Source organism: Hemicordylus capensis, chromosome 1 (genome assembly GCF_027244095.1).
Source record: "Hemicordylus capensis ecotype Gifberg chromosome 1, rHemCap1.1.pri, whole genome shotgun sequence".
Lineage (NCBI taxonomy): Eukaryota > Metazoa > Chordata > Lepidosauria > Squamata > Cordylidae > Hemicordylus > Hemicordylus capensis.
Window position 1 is genome coordinate 49,907,476 of NC_069657.1, and position 19,004 is coordinate 49,926,479.

General features: G+C 43.2%; 1 protein-coding gene across 5 annotated transcripts in view; it reads right to left on the reverse strand.

The window, feature by feature from the left end:
- Positions 1 to 19,004, reverse strand: part of YLPM1 (YLP motif containing 1) — a 110,923-nt gene that overhangs the window by 82,003 nt on the left and 9,916 nt on the right. For 4 of the 5 annotated variants that reach the window (XM_053307331.1, XM_053307308.1, XM_053307341.1 and 1 more), the window contains exon 2: positions 3,570 to 3,803. The exons of the other annotated variant lie outside the window; for it this stretch is intronic. In XM_053307331.1, the coding sequence (XP_053163306.1) occupies positions 3,570 to 3,803 (234 nt within the window). The remainder of the gene's footprint in view (positions 1 to 3,569; positions 3,804 to 19,004) is intronic. 5 annotated transcript variants of the gene reach the window in all.

Consider the following 19,004-nt stretch of genomic DNA (forward strand, 5'->3'; position numbering starts at 1 on the left):
GTGAACCAGGATTCAGGCCCTTCAAATGTATGGTACAGATAGAAAGTGTACTTCTGTACCTGCTTCAACATGACATGTGACTGACTGTTCCTGGGTACAGATCTGTACCTGTGTACACTGTACACTCATTGTACAAATGCTGAAGATAATGTGTGAATGGATTTATTCATAAATTATCTAGAATCAATGGTATTTATTCATAACTTATCTAGAATCAATGGTATTTATTTATAACTTATCTAGAATCAATGGTATTCAGGGAGGTAGCTACATGTGTGAATGCCACCATATTATTTAAGAGTATGAAATCCCAAGCAGATGTGAAATCTTCAAAAAAGCAGACTGTTATCAGAATCTATATTATTAATTATCCTGGGTGCGCCTCAGAATGTGCGTCCCAGCGCCCAGCTGACTGGCTGGGCGGCGGAGGTGCATGATTGGCTGAGGCACACCCAGGAGGATTGGTTGCCGCGGCAGCAGTGGGCCCAGCTGTGGAGGCCAGAGGTGCTGGCGGGCCCGGCCCGGCCGCGGAGGAAAGCAGCGGTGGTGGGCCCAGCCGTGGAGGCCAGGCGGCAGTGAGCCCGGCTGCAGAGTTGGGCGGGAGGGAGGGCAAGGCGGAGGGAAGGAGGGAAGGCAAGAGGGAGAGAGGGCAAGAGATTGGGGCAGGAGGGAGGGGAGAACAGCTGGCCCCAAGAGTGCAGGATCGGCTAGTGATAAATAAGATTCCATGGAAAAGCAAAGCATGGCACTGGGTTTCAAAAAAATCCTAACTCTGTGTATATACGAATGGTATCAAACAAACAAAACTGGCTGTGACCACCTAGAGAAGTAGTCTTGAGGTCATAGCAGAAAGAGTAAAAAACATCGTTTCAGACTGCTGCAGAATTTTCCCTGCTAAAAAGTCAAATTAGTGCTGAGTATAGCTGGGAAAATATTTTAAAATAAAACAAATAAAATAACGTCATTAAGCAAATCTATGGTGCAGCCAAAATATTACAATACTGTGTATGGTTCTGGCCGTTCTATCTCAAAATGTATATTACAGAGTTGGAAAAGGTAAATAAAATAAACATGGGGCTGGAGCAACTTATTTACAAGGAAAACCAAACAGTTTGAGCCCTGTTACTTTTGATAAAAGGTGACTTTTCTAAAATTATAAATGGTATAAAGAGATTGGGTAGGGAGAAATTTCTTTTATATACATCTAGAATTTGAAGTCATTCAAGAAGTTGCTTTAAGATATTTACTATTCTACACTGTACACTACTGTGGGCTAGTAAACCGAGATTGAATCCAGACAAGACAGAGGTGCTCCTGATCAGTAGGAGAGCCAATCTGGATGAGAGAATTCAACCAGTTCTAGATGGTGTTGCACTCCCTTTGAAAAAGCAAGTATGCAAGTATGCAGCTTGAAGGTATTGCTGGACCCGGCTTTGCTTTTGGATGCTCAGGTGGAGATGGTGGCCTGGGGTGTCTTTGCATAGCTTCAGCTAGTGCACCAGCTACATCCCTTTCTCAAGAAGGCAGATCTGGCCACAGTTCCCCACTCTAGTCACATCACAGCTGGATTACTGGAATGTGCATGGGGCTGCCCTTGAGTATTTGGAAACTGCAGCTAGTGCAAAATTTGGCAGCTAGGATCTTCTCCAGAGTTGCCCGTTGAGACAACATTACATCCATTCTGAGACAGCTACATCGACTGCCAATTTGTTTCCGAATACAATTCAAGGTGCTGGTTTTCATCTTTAAAGCCCTTAACGTATCAAATATCCAGGTTTGGGCCCTGGATATTTGAAGGAACACCTGCTCCCAAGGGTTTCTGCCCACTTGACAAGGTCATCGGAGGGGCTCTGCTCTGTGTACCAACAATGAAGGATGCTTGGCTGTTGTGCATGTGAGACAGGGCCTTCATGGTCATTGCCCCCAGGCTTTGGAATACTCTCCCTGGCGCTTTCCAGATTACACGTTGCAATAGTTTCACTACGTATCTGCTAAGTGTGCGTCTGTACAAATTGTGTTTTGACACCGTCGTGCGTGCAATGACTGCAAGGTGCCATTCACACATGGGAAGCCTTCTTCTGGGTTTTATCTTTACGTTTTAGTGTTACAACAACAAAAAAAAAAGATTAAAAAATCAGCATTTTCCTTTTTCGGAGGGCTGTCACGTTGTTTCTGTGGTGTAATGTTGAGGGTTCACTCAGCAATTTGACATTTCAATATCTTAATCTCCTCTCAGCTTTTAAATGGTCCTTTAAATCCCCCACCCCCAGCCCCGGGTGCTCTTGTGCAAAGGTGTATCTGTGCAATGACCTTTGCAACTAAACAGAATCACCATGATACAGACACAGGATACCTCAAGTTGATGCTGGGAGGAAAAAAAAGGTACCTATCACCATCATTATCTGCTTTTAAAAGCTGCCTGGCCACTGCTGGAAACAAAATGCTAGACTAGATGAATCTTTGTCTGATTCAGCAAGGGTCTTATAAGCTTAATAATGGATCCCAGTATGGAAGTACTTTTGGTTTACAGTATCAGAAAAAAATATGTAATGTGGCCTGCTCCCTATCCCAAAATCAATGCAGAAGGACATAAGAATTATACTGTATTATCTCTGTTTGTCAGCCTCAGTTTTTAAAAAGATACACAAGACGAGCTTTGAACTACAATGCCAACCTTGTCCAAATGGCACTCTCTCTAAAAATCAAATTCATGACTTAGGGGTGGTACCTAGATCCAGCCTTACTCCTAGATTGGCAATTTGTGGTGGTGTCTAGGATTGCCTTATACCAGCTTCACGTGGTACACCAGCTTTGCCCATTCCTTGGGAAACTGAATCTAATCACAGTTTTTCATGCCCCAGTCGCCTCCAGGTGAGATTACTGTAACATTTTATATATGGGGCTGTCTTTGAAGACAGTTTGGAACTTCATCTGGTTCAGAATGCAGTTGCCAGGATGATAAATGGAGCTGGCAGGCTGAAACATACTATATGCATATACTATACTACACTAATACTGTAACATCTGCACTGATTACCAATTTGTTTCTGGGCTCAATTCAAAGAGCTGTTTTTCAGTTTTAAAATTCTTTGTAGCCTTCACTGTATGTATTGTATACACAATGACATTACCACACATTCGTGTGTTATAAACTCCAATCCTGGAGCCAAAATAGCCAGTCTGCCCACTGAGAGGAAGAGCTGCCACTCATTTCTGATTCATTTAGATTTATCTCTATATCCGATGCTGAAGATGCAAGGGCTAATTCATAAACTTGCCACAAAATGAATATAAATAAGATTCCATGGAAGTAGTAGCCAGGCTCCCACCTACTGGAGCTTTTCAAATCACGCCTGCATTTGGGCACTGCAAACCCCAAATGTCCTGTAAATGGTTCTCAATAATCCTTGTGTTCCAAGCCTGCTATGCCATGGGAACAATTTTTTTCAGCCAGCCCTTTTATATGTAACAGTCTGTTACATTACTAACAAATAATCTGAAATAAGTGAAAGAGGTAAAGAAATCCCTATGAATGAACAGAACACACGACATCTCTGTGCGCAGCATACCTTGGGCTCAACAGATGACAAAGGAAGGTCATCATTTTTAGGATGCGGCAATAAAGGTTCATAGTGCAAGGTGGGCTCAGAAAGCTGATCAGAAGTAAATATTTCCCTTTCTTCTTGCCTCTGCTCAGGAGCATCATTTACAACCCCTGGACTTGATGGCTGCCCCAGTGCATGTGCTTTTGCCCTTTGCTGCAGAGTAAGCAGATGTTGCTGATACCAATATTGCTGCTGTTCCTATGACAAAAAAGAAACAAAGAAAGAAAGACAGAAAGCAAGAAAAAAGAAAAAGATGAGAAAAGTACAATAGTATCTAAGTTTAACGGCGAAGATAATATCTTCAAACCTGAAGCAAGCTACATTAACCATTGAAAAATGGAGAATGAACCCAGTTCTTCAATAGAATCTTTAAATTTATTTATTTTTAAAAATACTAGTTGCATTGGTCGTGGTTTCAGTTGATACAACTGAAGTCATTTCTATCTTCGGCCCAGATGTTATCTATGGCCAATAAAGACTCAACTGATTTTGAGAAGCTGGCATAGAAAGTGGCTATGAAACAAAAAGATTAATATTAGACTCTGTTAAAATATGAATTAACACCATTGCCCAGATTAAAACTTGTTTGGGAGACAGATTTGTCAAGAGCTTTCCACGAAGGAGAATGGGAAAAAGTCTGGACTAGTAAATATTTATATTCAGTCTCCGCTCAAATTAAAGAAAATTATATGAAAATAGGTATATGACTCCAGTGAGATTAGCACATATTGCAGAGAACACATCTGCTAAATGCTGGAACAATGATTGTAAGGAGAAGGGGACCTACTACCATCAATGGTGGACTTGTCCAAGAGTTAGAAATTTCTGGAAATCGGTTTTTATAGAAATGGCAAAAGTCACTGACTAGCAGATTCAGCCAGATCCCCTCTTGGCATTGTTAGGTATTTTTTCAGGAAAAATAGAGACACTAAAATCTAAGGATTTACTGTCCTTTATGTTGATAGCAGCTAGATTGATCATAGCCAAAAATTGGAAAGAGGGAGTGCTATCCCTAGAGGACTAGTATAACAAACTCTGGTAAATTGCAACAGCTGAAAAACTGACTTGTTCTTTAAATATCCAAAAAGGTATAATTCCATCCCAATCTTTGATTATGATTTGGCAGGATCTATTACTATTTTTGAACTATAAAAATTATGGTAAGGAGAGGACAACCCAATTCATCCAAGTTTGGAAAGATGTATTTGTTTCAGAATGACCTTGACATTGTAGAGTGTTATGCGTCTAATGTTTTGTAGTCATAAGTTTGGGCTTTTTCTTTTTTCTTTTTAATGATGGTCTTTATACATGTATTTAAGTATGAATGTATGATGTTTTCACAATGTTAAAATGTGTAGTTTGTAATGATGTCTGGTGATTTGAAATAAAAAATAGTTTTAAAAATATTAGTCACTTCAACCATTTTTACTGCAGTAAACTTCTGATGGTTTTTTGAAAATACAGATAACTGGTGTCATCAGGGTTGTAATTGTGGAATGGGTTTTAATTGGCAGCTTTCACTTTGGTGGTATGTTTGATCTTTGGATTATCCTGGTTTACCATCTTATTCTTATTGCTCATATTACATTTACTATAGCTATTTTACTTTGTTTTAGTATACTACATTGTACATTTTAATTTGATTGAACACTATTTGGGGGCTAGTAATGGCAAACGGGTGGGGTAAAATTCTTTTACATGAATAAATAAAAATAAGTTGGGATTTGTAGTTTAAAAAATATTTTGATATTGTGATTTATGTTGTGCACTATTTCAAGTGTTACTTTGGCAGATAATGCAATATATACACTTTGAAATGTTAATTTAATAAATGTAGTTCTCACCCTTAGAATTAACCTTTAAATATAACTAATACTTCTGAGCAGAGGAAGTCTGAGGCAGCACTGCAAAGGAAACTTGAGGCAGCACTGCAAACTTCAAGAACAATGCTCAGTGTGGTGCTATTAACTTTAAATGAAATATATATACAGATGGACCTCATTATCTGCAGGGGTTCTGTTCTCAACTACAACTGTGGATAACGGAACCGCGGATAACAAGACCTTGAGGCGATTGGAATTGGGGTGGGGGGTGTTAGATTCCTGGAGGTTAAAAATGGGTTAGAAGGACTGAAAAGGGCAGAAATGATAGAAATAAACTGCCATATCGTGCTCTGCGAGCCTCCAGATGTTGAGCAATGACACACAAAACTCCCAATTTTGGTGATCTACCACAAAAAATTGTGGGGATCCCCCTCAAGAGCCACAAAATGGCTCCTTTCAACAAAATAAATGCCACCCAGGAACTGCGGATATGCAGATTTTAACCATTTTTGTACCCGTGTATACCGAGGTCAGGTCTCCACAAGTGATGAGGTCCACCTATACTTTTTTTTTTTTAAAGCAGTGTAAAACACAAATTGTGTAAAACACAAATATCTATCATATCAGTATCAAATCCACAAATTGATTTACCAGCTGCTGTGGCCCAGCACCCATTTGCCTAAAGCTAAATGACTCCTTTTATAAGCTCCTTTCAGCTGGTTTCACGAGAAAGGGAAATTACTAGATACTTACTGGCTGCTGCAATGTCCTTCTCACTCTTTGGATAGGGAAGTCTTCAAAAACATTTCAGTAAAAGGGCTTGGATTCTTACTCCTATGCCCTGCTCAATCTAGATGCTAACCACTGACCTTTAAGTCATAAAATAATTAAGAATTTATGTGGGGTATTTTAAATACTTTACATGTGTGAAGCTAACATGATACCACAAGGATGAACTACTAGCAATGTTCCACCATCAGATACAATGCAAGACTCAAGGTCAAGGGCACTAATATGGAAGCCCAAAGCTCTCTTTAGCTATACAACATATTGTATTGTAACACAACATATTTTCCTTTGTATATCTCTTCACAAGGCATTGATAATGTAAAGGTTGCTGTCGAGTTGGTGTCGATTCCTGGCAACCACAGAGCCCTGTGGTTGTCTTTGGTAGAATGCAGGAGGGCTTTACCATTGCCATCTCCCATGTAGTAAGAGATGATGCCTTTTAGCATCTTTCCAAAAGATATAGGCCGGGTTCACACATAACGCCAAACTGGAGTTAAACGAGGCAGAGGTTGGAACTCCAGTACATCTGAATGTGCAAAACCACAGTTACGGGCCAAACGCGACCTCTGGTTTGCCTCAGCAAACTCCAAATTGAACCTTTGGTTATCACAAAGTTTCACTGCTGAGGCCTGCGGTTTGGCCCCCGAACAGGGTGGATTTGATTTAAATCAAACTGATTTAAATCACGATTTAAATCACTAGCAGGGTGGATAAAAATCAAAAAAATCCGATTTAAATAAAAAAAATCCGATTTAAATCAAAAAAATCTGATTTAAATCAAAAAAATCTGATTTTTTTTATTTAAATCAGATTTTTTTTATTTTTATCCACCCTGCTAGTGATTTAAATCGTGATTTAAATCAGTTTGATTTAAATCCAATCCACCCTGCCCCCGAAGCATTATATTCAACTCCAGATGCAGCCAAAATTGCGCTTTCATGATGATTTTCAAAACACAATCATAGAGGGAGTGGTGCAGACCCGCCCGAGGACATGGCTGCTCCATGCCTTTGGCGCTTCTCACTGGCAGCCTCTGGGAGAACCAGCCACGCTCCTCCTGTCAGCTATGGAGTTGCCAGGCAACAGGGACGCCACCACACCCCAGACTTGTCAGCCGGTCAAGCTGCACAGTAGCTTGGGGCATTCCCTCTTCCCACTATGCCCCTTGTTCCCCCCACCTTGCAAGTAAGAGGGGAAACAGAGGAGATGACTAGATGGGCACTAAGTGCTTTGCTCACCAAGAAGAAAGTGACAAAGTTGTATGTACATAAGCACAAGCATGTCAGTCAGCTACATAAGCAGGGCACCCCATCAGAGAGCCAGGAGGGGAGCGTAGGGCAAGGGGGATGCCAAGGGTAGGCTCCAAAAGGCAGCCCCAAGCAGGGATTCTTGAGCAGCCAAGTTCTATTTCTCCCCAGAAAGTTTGGGGAAGGGGGGCCCAGCACCTCTCCCTTTGGGGTTATCGGTCCCTAGTCTTGCTCATGAGAAGACCCATCTGTCAGGAAAAAGAAGAGGGTACTCTGAATCAGTGTTCCCTCTAACAGGAATTCCCAGATGTTGGCTACAACTCCCAGAATCCCCAGCCAAAGGCCATTGCAGCTGGGAAGTCGGGGGTTATAGTGAACAACATCTGGGAATCCCTGTTAGAGGGAACACTGCTCTGAATTGGCCCTTACTCCCATGGACTGCTCTCTCATGAGAGTGGTAGAATGAGGGGACTCGATAACAAGCCATGATGCTCTATGCAGAAAAGCCATGGGGATGGGTAAAAGAAACCTGGTGGAATGGTGAGAATCAGTGGGACACGATTATTCCTGGATATAAACTCTATAGAAGGGACAGGGAGGGGAGGATTGGGGGAGAAGTGGCACTGTATATCTGATAGATTTCAATAAGCTAGAAAATGTAGGTAGACTGGAGTCCTCTACATAATCATTATGGGTAACATTACAAGGACTGGAAGGAAATGTATTACTATGGATTTGCTATCGCCCTCTGGATCAAAGCAATGAGAGTAACCTGGAGTTGGAGAAAGAAATAAGAGAGGTAACAAAGAGAGACAGGGCAGTTATAATGCGTGACTTCAACTACCTACACAGAGACTGGGTAAATTCACATTCAGGTAATGACAGAGAGGCCAAATTTCTAGACGGGCTAAATGACTGTGCCTTACAACAGTTAGTCGCGGAACCAACCAGAGAGATGGCGAGTTTGGATTTAATCCTGAGTGGTGCCCAGGACCTGGTGCAAGATATCAGAGTTGCAGAACCACTGGGTAGCAATAACCGTAAAGTAAAGGTAAAGTGTGCCATCAAGTCGATTTCGACTCCTGGCGCCCACAGAGCCCTGTTGTTTTCTTTGGTAGAATACAGGAGGGATTTACCATTGCCTCCTCCCGCGTGGTATGAGATGATGCCTTTCAGCATCTTCCTATATTGCTGCTGCCCGGTATAGGTGTTTTCCAAAGTCTGGGAAACCTACCAGCGGGGATTCGAACTGGCAACCTTCTGCTTGTTAGTCAAGCATTTCCCGGCTGCACCACTTAAGGTGACCATGGTGTGATCCAATTCAGTATATATGCAAGTGGAGAAGTGTCAAAGAAGTCTAACACAGATGCGTTGGACTTCAGAAGAGGAAACTTCTCAAAAATGAGGGGACTGGTAAGAAGGAAGTTGAAAGAGAAAGTCAGGAGGGTCAAATCACTCCAGAAAGCATAGAACTTATTTAAAACCTCAGTACTAGAAGCACAGTTGGAATGTATACCAAGAAGGAAAAAAGGCGCCACCAAGTTCAAGAAGATGCCGGCGTGGCTAACAAGTAGAGTCAGGGAAGCTATAAAAGGGAAGAAGACTTCCTTCAGAAAATGCAAGTCCTGCCCAAATGAAGAGAACAGGAAGGAACATAAACTTGGGCAAAAGAAATGCAAGGACACAATAAGGGATGCAAAGAGAGAGTTTGAGGAGCATATAGCTAGAAGTGTCAAGGGGAATAACAAAAACTTCTTTAAATATATCAGAAGTAGAAAACCTGCCAGGGAGGCGGTTGGACCATTAGATGATGAGGGTGTGAAAGGAGGATAAGGAGATTGCAGAGAAGAGGAATGAGTTCTTTGCATCTGTCTTCATGGTGGAGGATACTGACCATATACCCTCTCTAGAATTGAGATTTTCAGGTTTAGCGGCTGAAGATCTGCGCCAATTTGAGGTGACAAGGGAAGATGTTCTAAACTGTCTTGAAAAACTAAAAATTAACAAATTGCCAGGACCAGATAGTATCCACCGAAGAGTTCGGAAGGAACTCATATGTGAAATTGCCAATCTCCTAGCAAAAATATATTGCTTGTCCCTACAATCAGGCTCTGTAGCAGAGGACTGGAAAGTAGCCAATGTGACTCTGATTTTCCAAAAGGGATCCGGGGGGATCCGGGAAATTAGAGGACAGTCAGCTTAACTTCAGTGCTGGGTAAATTGATGGAAAGCATACTTAAGGACAAAATTGTTAAGCATATAGAAGAAAAGGCCTTGTTGAAGGAGAACCAGCATGGCTTCTGCAAGGGACAGTCTTGCCTCACTAACCTTTTGGAGTTTTTGAGAGTGTCAACAGGCATGCGGATAAAGGTGATCTGGTTGACACAGTATACTTGGACTTCCAAAAAGCTTTTGGTAAAGTTCCCCACTAAAGGCTCTTGAGTAAACTTAGCAGTCATGGGATAAGGGGACAAGTTCATGTGTGGATCGGTAACTGGCTGAAGGACAGGAAACAGGTAGGAATAAATGGACAGTTTTCACAATGGAGCAAGGTATGAAGTGGGGTCCCCCAGGGATCGGTACTGGGACCAGTCCTCTTTAACTCCTTCATAAATGATCTAGAAGTTGGGATGACTATTTAGAGTAGTGAAATCCACAACAGATTGTGAGGAACTTCAAAAAGATCTCTCCAAACTGGGTGAGTGGGAGACAAAATGGCAAATGTGGTTCAATGTAATCAAGTGTAAAGTGATGCACACTGGGTCAAAAAACACCAAATCCACATATACATTGATGGGATCTGAGCTGTCGGTGACTGACCAGGAAAGAGATCTTGGGATTTGTGGTGGACAGCTCACTGAAAGTGTCATCTCAGTGTGCGGCAGCTGTGAAAAAGGCTAATTCCATGCTAGGAATCATTAGGAAGGGGATTGAAAATAAAAATGTTAATATTATAATGCCCTTATACAAATCTATGATGTGGCCACATCTGGAGTACTGCATACAGCTTTGGTCACTGTATCTTAAGAAGGATATTGTAGAAGTGGAAAGGGTGCAGAAGAGGGCAACCAAAATGATCAGGGGCCTGGAGCACCTTCCTTATGAGGCTAGGCTACAGCATCTGGGGCTCTTTACCTTGGAAAAAAGGCAATAAGAGGAGACATGATCGAGGTGTATAAAATTATGCATGGAGTATAGAGGGTGTACAAAGAAATTTTTTTTCTCCCTCTCTCACAACACTAGAACCAGGGGTCATGTAACTGAAGGTTGGGAAATTTAGGATCGACAAGAGGAAGTACTTTTCAAACAGCACATAATTAATCTATGGAATTCTTTGCCATGGGATGTGGTGATGGCCACCAGCTTGGATGGCTTTAAAAGGGGCTTAGACAGATTCATGGTGGACAAGTCTATCAATGGCTACTAGTCTGGTGGCTGTGGGCCATCTCCAGCCTCAGAGGCACTATGCCTCTCAATACCAGTTGCAGGGGAGCAACAGCAGGCAAGAGGGCATGCACATCTTTCCTGTGAGCTCCCAAGAGGCATCTGGTGGGCCACTGTGTGAAACAGGATGCTGGACTAGATAGGCCTTGTGCCTGATCCAGCAGGGCTGTTCTTATGTTCTAAGGACCATCAGAGGGGAGAGACTGGCTGAGACAAATCACAACTGGTGCCATACGGCAAAAAGTCCCCTTCTCCCACTTACACCTCCTTCATGAGAGTGTCAGGACACAGGGCTCTAAATAGTCAGGTTGCTGTGTGGAGGGAAGCCATTGGGAGGGATAGCCTAAAGACTGCTTTCCTCATCTTGGGGACTGCAGCTAAGCTGCCACAGAAGCATGCCCCCTGCCAACCTTTCCACCCATGTGGACATGTGCACTCTTGCCTGCATCCTGGAACAGTGACTCTGCTTTCCTGGTGTCAGTGGAGATCAGGGTCTCCCCTTTCCTGTGATTTCCCACAGCTGCAGATCTGCATACATCACAATGCCGGACTGGACCTGAGAGTTCTGGATGGGTTTAAAAGTTTGCTCCAGTGTCATCGCCCCCCCGCCCCGCCCCCCCACCGTCCATGCACGCTGCCAGAGTTTGAAACATGGAGCATCAAAATCTCCTCTGGGGGTGGGCAAGGCTTCACAGGGAAGGAGGGGGCGTTGTAGCACATCTGCTCTATCTTTTACCATGGAGAGTTAGGGGCCCCACACAAACAGGGCCCCCCTGATGGGGGTGAGCTGGCTCAACTCATGAGCTCACAGTCTATGGTTGGGCAGTGTCATGACATGAACATAGCCTTCCCCAGAGGACTGGCCTTCTCATGAGAGAGTGAGTCCGCTCGGCAGCAAGCTGCCAGATAGCAAGAATATGGTTGGGTTTGCTGCTTTGTTGGGTTACCTCTAGAGACATCGTCCCAGGTTATGGTGGGACAGACTCCCCAGCATCCCTTACCCTCCTTCATCTACATATCCCCTCTTAGGAAGTCTCAATTCCCCTCCCCTCCCTTAGTTAAAGTGGAATACCAACCCGCCTGGACCCAACCCACCCAAATTTGTGCTTGTGCAGGCCTATCAGGGTGCAGGGCTACTTGAGGGTGGCGGTGCCATGGCTCACACAAGAAGCACTGTCATAGCATGGCATTGTGGGGCATTTAAATGCCCTTTCCCTGCTGAGGGTGTTTGGACAAATTGGGACCGCCCCCTGACGTGGTGACACTTTGCCCAGTGTGGCTGTGTAGCTTGCTGGGATCTGTTTCAGAGGCCGAGCAGCAGAGAGGGGCTCCCCTCTCCTTGAACTGGAGTTTGGCAGGCTGCGGTTTGACGAACATCTGCTGCGTGATTTGGAATTACAAATTGAAACCGCAGGTTCGCAAAACTCTGGTTTCATGTTACTTGTGAACCAGCCATAGCAAAGTTCCAAAGACCTTAAGGAACTTACAGCTCAACTGCAGTACTGATCCTCATGCCTAAATAACAAGAATTAGCAACTGACAGTCATTCAACATCATCATTAAATAACCAGTATTTAACAAATGACAGACTAGTGATCAATATTGTCAGATACGTTGCCTTCTAGAGAGAGCTGGAGAAAAAAAATTAAGCAGAGAATGCTTATATTTTATTGTGGAAAAGGACATGGCAGAATGCATGTGTGACAAAAAAGCAATAAAATAAATGAAATTACTAAGGACAGATGAGAAGAAAAATGTGGAAGGAAGAATACAAACAGATAAGCATTAGATGGCAACGGAGAATCTACATGATGTGGGAAATTATTTGGAACAACCAACTGCTCAAGACATAACTATTATAGCAACTAAAATGGGAAATTATTTGGAACAACCAACTGCTCAAGACATAACTATTATAGCAACTAAAATGTGTTTCCTAAACTTGTATCTGCAGCAGGGTGGATTTGATTTAAATCAAACTGATTTAAATCACGATTTAAATCACTAGCAGGGTGGATAAAAATCAAAAAAATCTGATTTAAATCAAAAAAATCCGATTTAAATTTAAAAAAATCAGATTTTTTTGATTTAAATCGGATTTTTTTGATTTAAATCGGATTTTTTTGATTTTTATCCACCCTGCTAGTGATTTAAATCAAATCCACCCTGATCTGCAGGTTACCAAAAATGCAGGGATGGAAGAAATCTATTGTACAGGATCAGGAGTCAGGAAGAAGAGTCTAGGCGAGGGCTAGAGGGCTTCTGTTTAATTAGTTTTAAGCTATTTTAAACTTGGGTTGAAATTGCTGTAATGTGTTTGGGTTCATCTGAAGATAGTGGGACAGGGGGTGCCTTTGTTGACTATGGGGCAGCCATCCCAGTGGTGGTGGGGAATAGAAGAAGTAATGTTGGCAGGTCAGCGGACCATTCCAGGGGAAGGGTAGTCAAAAATTTAATAGCGGTCTCCCCTTCCGGCTGTCCTGCCAGCTCTTTGACCTCAGGGAGCACTGCCAACAACCCATATCGTTTTCCCTGCTCCTCTGTAATGCCAGGTCAGTCCAAAATAAATCTGAACTCATCCATGATTTGATCATGGATGAAGGGGCCGACCTGGTGTGTATTACCGAGACTTGGTTGGGGGAGGCTAGTGGTCCAGTTTGGTCCCAGCTTCTCCCTCCAGGATATTCTGTAGAGGAGAAGGTGAGGTGAGGTGGGGTGGCTGTGCTCTATAAGGATAACATATCCCTTACAGGGTCCCTGTCAGGGTATCGGACCATGTTGAATGTGTGTACTTGAGTTTGGTTACCAGGGATAGATTGGGACTTCTGTTGGTGTACCGATCGCCCCGCTGCCCTGCGGAATCCCTTACTGAGCTCACGGACTTGGTTGCGGAACTCGTGTTGGAGTCTCCCAGACTCTTGGTGCTGGGGAACTTCAATGTTCGTTTCGGGACCAATCCGTCCTGGGCAGCTCAGGAGTTCATAGCAGCCATGACAACTATGGGCCTATCCCAAGTGGTCTCTGGACCGATGCATATTGCAGGTCACACGCTTGATTTGGTCTTTTACTCTGATCAGGGTGGTGTTCTGTGAGTGGGGACCCCTGTGATTTCCCCATTGTCATGGACGGACCACCATCAGGTTAAGGTTGGACTTGTAACCACTTCTCACCTCCGCAGGGGCGAGGGGCCCATTAGAATGGTCCGCCCAAAGAGGTTATTGGACCCATTAAAATTCCAAGAAGCCTTGGAGGGATTTAATGTTGGCTTTGCTGGTGATCCTGTTGATGCCCTGGTTGAGAATTGAAACAACTTGCTCACCAGGGCAGTAGACACGATTGCTCCCAAGCGTCCCCTCCGTCCCGCTTCAAAATTGGCTCCTTGGTATAAAGAAGATCTACAGGGGCTGAAACGGCAAGGTAGGTGACTGGAGTGCAAGTGGAGGAAGACTCGACTCGAATCTGACAAATTGCGACATAGAGCACATCTAAAGATCTATGCTCAGGTAATACGTGTGGCAAAGAGGCAGTTCTTTTCTGCCCGTATTGCCTCTGCGAATTCATGTCCAGCGGAGCTGTTCAGGCTTGTGAGGGGATTAGTATCTGCCCCCCTTCCCTTGAACCAGAATTTGGAGTCATCAGTTACCTGCTGTGATGTGTTTAAACAGTTTTTTGCAGATAAAATCTCTTTGATTTGGGACAACCTAGATGGAGACTCCACAATTAATTTGATGTCTGAACTGGAGGTGTCCAACGACTCCTCTTATGTGATTGACAGGATCGGTTTCAGTCTGTGACTCCTGAGGATATGGACAAGCTGCTTCGAGCAATGAGGCCTACCACTTGTTCTCTTGACACTTGTCCAAAATGGCTTGTTTGATCTAGCAGGGAGGTTGTTATAAACAGACTGGTGGATATCATTAATGCTTCTCTGAGCGGGGGCAGGATGCCTCCTTGTCTTAAGGAGGCAATCATTAGACCTCTTCTAGAGAAGCCTGCATTAGATCCCTCAGTCAAGCAATTATAGGCCTGTTTCCAACCTCCCATGGCTAGGCAAGGTAATTGAGAGGGTGGTGGCCTCTCAGCTCCAGGCGGTCTTGGAGGAAACTGATTATCTAGACCCATTTCAAACTGGTTTTCGGGCGGGCTATGGGGTGGAGAGACTGCCTTGGTCAGCTTGATGGGTGATCTCCAATTCGCAACTGACAGAGGAAGTGTGACTCTGTTGGTCCTTTGGGATCTCTCGGCGGCTTTCGAAACTGTTGACCATAGTATCCTTCTGGAACGTCTGAGGGTGTTGGGGGTGGGAGGCACTGTTTTACAGTGGTTCCGCTCCTATCTCTCGGACAGATTCCAGATGGTGTCAACTGGAGACTGTTGCTCTTCGAAATCTGAGCTTATGTATGGCATCCCTCAGGGCTCCATACTGTCTCCAACGCTTTTAAACATCTACATGAAACCTCTGGGAGAGATCATCAGGAGATTTGTTGTGGGATGTTATCAGTATGCTGATGACACCCAGATCTACTTCTCCATGTCAAAGTCATCAGGAGATGGCATAACCTACCTAAATGCCTGCCTGGAAGGAGTAATGGACTGGATGAAGGAGAATAAACTCAGACTGAATCCAGATAAGACTGAGGTAATTATTGTGCAGGGTCATAAGAGATGATTTTGATCAACCTGTTCTAGATGGGGTCACACTTTCTCAAAAGGAACAGGTACACAATCTGGGAGTACTTCTGGATCCATATCTCTCCCTGGTATCTCTGAGGCACTGGCCAGAGGGACTTTCTAGCAGCTTTGGCTGATACGCCAGCTGAGTTCGTTTCTTTAGATGAATGACCTCAAAACAGTAGTGCATCTTAGAAAAACTGAAGCTGAATCCAGATAAGACAGAGGTACTTATTGTGCGGGGTCAGAACTTTAGAGACAATTTTGATCTGCCTGTTCTAGATGGGGTCACACTTCCCCAAAAGGAATGGGTTTGCAGTCTGGGAGTACTTCTGGATTCACACCTCTCCCTGGTTTCTCAGGTTGAGGCGGTGGCCAGGGGTGCTTTCTATCAGCTCCGGCTGATATGCCAGCTGCGCCCGTTTCTCGAGATCAATGACCTCAAAACTGTGGTACATCTGCTGTTAACCTCCAGACTTGACTTTTGTAATGCGCTCTATGTGGGGCTGCCTTTGTACGTAGTCCGGATACTTCAGTTGGTACAGAACGCGGCAGCCAGTTTGGTCACTGGGTCATCTCGGAGAGACGATGTTACTCCTTTACTGATGGAGTTACACTGGCTGCCAATAGGTTCCTGGACAAAATACAAAGTGCTAGTTATAACTTACAAAGCCCTAAATGGCTTAGGCCCTGGGTACCTAAGAGAGCGTCTTCTTCATTATGAGCCCCACCGCCCATTGAGGTCATCTGAGGAGGTCCGTCTCTAGTTACCGCCAGCTCGTTTGGTGGCTACACAGAGACGGGCCTTCTCGGTCGCTGCCCTGAGATTGTGGAATGTGCTCCCTGCTGAGATACGATCCTCCCCGTCTCTGGAATTTTAAAAAAACACCTGAAAACCCTTCTTTTCACCCAAGCTTTCTCAGCTTCCTAAATTGCGGGGGTTTTAATTTCCGGTTTATTTTAAAATTCAAAACCTGATTTCGGGTTTTTTAATCACTGTAATTGTTTAATTGTTGTTTTAAAATGTTTTAAAATTGTTAATTGTTATATTGTTTTTCAAATTTGTTTTAGCTCTATTGTTTTAGTGGTGTGTTTTAATTGTAAACCACCCTGAGCCATTTTGGAAGGGCGGTATACAAATCAAATCAAATCAAATCAATCAATAAAATAAAGAGTGTTTACCACTCCCATGACTACTGATTCTCCCAAGCGAAAATATTTCCCACCTGCAGCTGGACTGCTTCCAGGCTCAGCACCCAACTGGACGAGAAATAATGTAAAGGTCTGGGGAGGTGGCATATACAGTGGATAATCAGTAGGCAAGTGAAGGGTACATCCTTCTGCCCTCTGATCTTCCCCTGCAGATCCCTCTCTCTACCTTAGTATTATGACAGAAACACAGAACTGAGCCCCTGTGTTTCCCACACAACATAGTTCTGCACTCAAAAGCCAGAGAACAAATACATCAACATGCACAAACAACCAGGTTCATAAGTTGCAGATCTAGAGAACAAGATATTCAAGCAATACATGTCTCCCCATTTTAAAGTCCTCAGTTTGAGATATATCTAAAATTCTGGTGCCTTATGGCTAAACAGCAATAGTTCTCATGGGTATTACTGATAATTATTACTTCATATATGGAATAGCTGGGGATCCTTTCCTAGTAATAGTAGGAAGAATCTTCTCCACCACGCTCACTATATGTCCTTCTGAAAAAGTCAGAACAGAAACTACAAAAGTTCCACAAGGAGGACATGAGGAAAAGATAAGTATGCACTTATTTATTTATTTTGCACAGAAGCATCTTTCAGAACAGCAAACCCAAATTTCATTAAACCATGCATTGCTATATTGCTCTTAATTGTATCAATTTTAATTCACTAATATTTTTCAAGTTGGTCAGGCTACAGAATAGCCGAACAAGTAGCTTCTAGTCTATTCTCAAAAACATCTCCAATGATGATAGCAGGATGAGCACTAATTTATTTTTATTTATTTTTTACATTTAGCAATAGCAATAGCACTTACATTTATATACCGCTCTATAGCTGGAAGTTCTCTAAGCGGTTTACAATGATTTAGCATATTGCCCCCAACATTCTGGGTACTCATTTTACCGACCTCGGAAGGTAAAATGAGTACCTTTATATCCCGCTCTTCCTCCAAGGAGCCCAGAACAGTGTCCATGGTTATCTTTATCCTCACAATAGCCCTGTGAGGTAGGTTAGGCTGAGAGATACATGACTGGCCCAGAGTCACCCAATGAGTTTCATGGTTGAATGGGGATTCGAACTCAGGTCTTCCCAGTCCTAGTCCAACACTCTAACCACTACACTATGCTGGCTCTCTTGTGCCACACTAATAATGCCTGGCACAGTCTCAAGGTTATTTTATTTTATTTTTCTACTAATATTACAGTATTACAATAATAATATAGTAGTAGATTTTTTTCTAACTTTCATTGTTGATAGAAGTGAAAATATGATGAGAAAAATACCATCCACTGTGTCCCTCACAGCTATACTAATCACTTAACCTGGCTTCTAGTACTGTGAAAATAAAGACTACACACATTATTTCTGTCAATGCTCTCTCAATGTTTCCAGCCCGTTTCTCAGACAGGATACTTCTCTCACCCGCCTCCTGATACTCTTCTTTCTTCACTACAAAAAGAGTAAGAAATGCTTTTTGCCACTATTAGCTGATGTTAGGAACGTGCCTTTCCCCTCAAGAACAAGCAGAAGGCAGATCTGCTCCAGCTGAGAGGCAAGGTCCTTTTTTGCAGGTGCTGAGAACCCTGAGCCCAAAGCCCACTGCTGCCACTGCACAACAAATCATCGGTTCACATTTTGAGTCAGCAAGCATGTCAAATAGCACTCCGCTAAGTGTTTCTTCAGGTATCAAATCTTGAAAAAACATTTTTTATTATCTGATACCTATAGTTTAAAACACTCAACATATAGTGGAATTGAAACACACACACACGTACATTACATTTTAGATTAGTGATATCTGCTATTTTTCAAGTGGAGGCCACCTTGGCCAAAACAAAACAAAACAAAAACAAAAACAAAAACAAAAACAAAAACAAAAAACAAACACCACCCAACAAAAAAACCCTTCAACGTGAGAGTCATTTCCCAATATGCTAACCTCCACACAGTGCTGTGCTTTTCTCAGTGCTGCGAGAGCATTTTAAGAGTGAGAGCCCTCTCTAGGAGGAAAGCACCAGGAAGGGCTATATGTCCCAGCATTCTGTGTATATCCTACAAGATGGTGCAGGAGCTCAAGGACTCTGTTTCCTTTAAAGGAGTACCCCTACACACACACACCATGCTGGACAAAGCAGAGAACTGCATGGTGAGAGTGGCCACCTCTATGTGGTGCCAGAGGAAATGTGGAGGGTAATCAGCTTTGGCCAA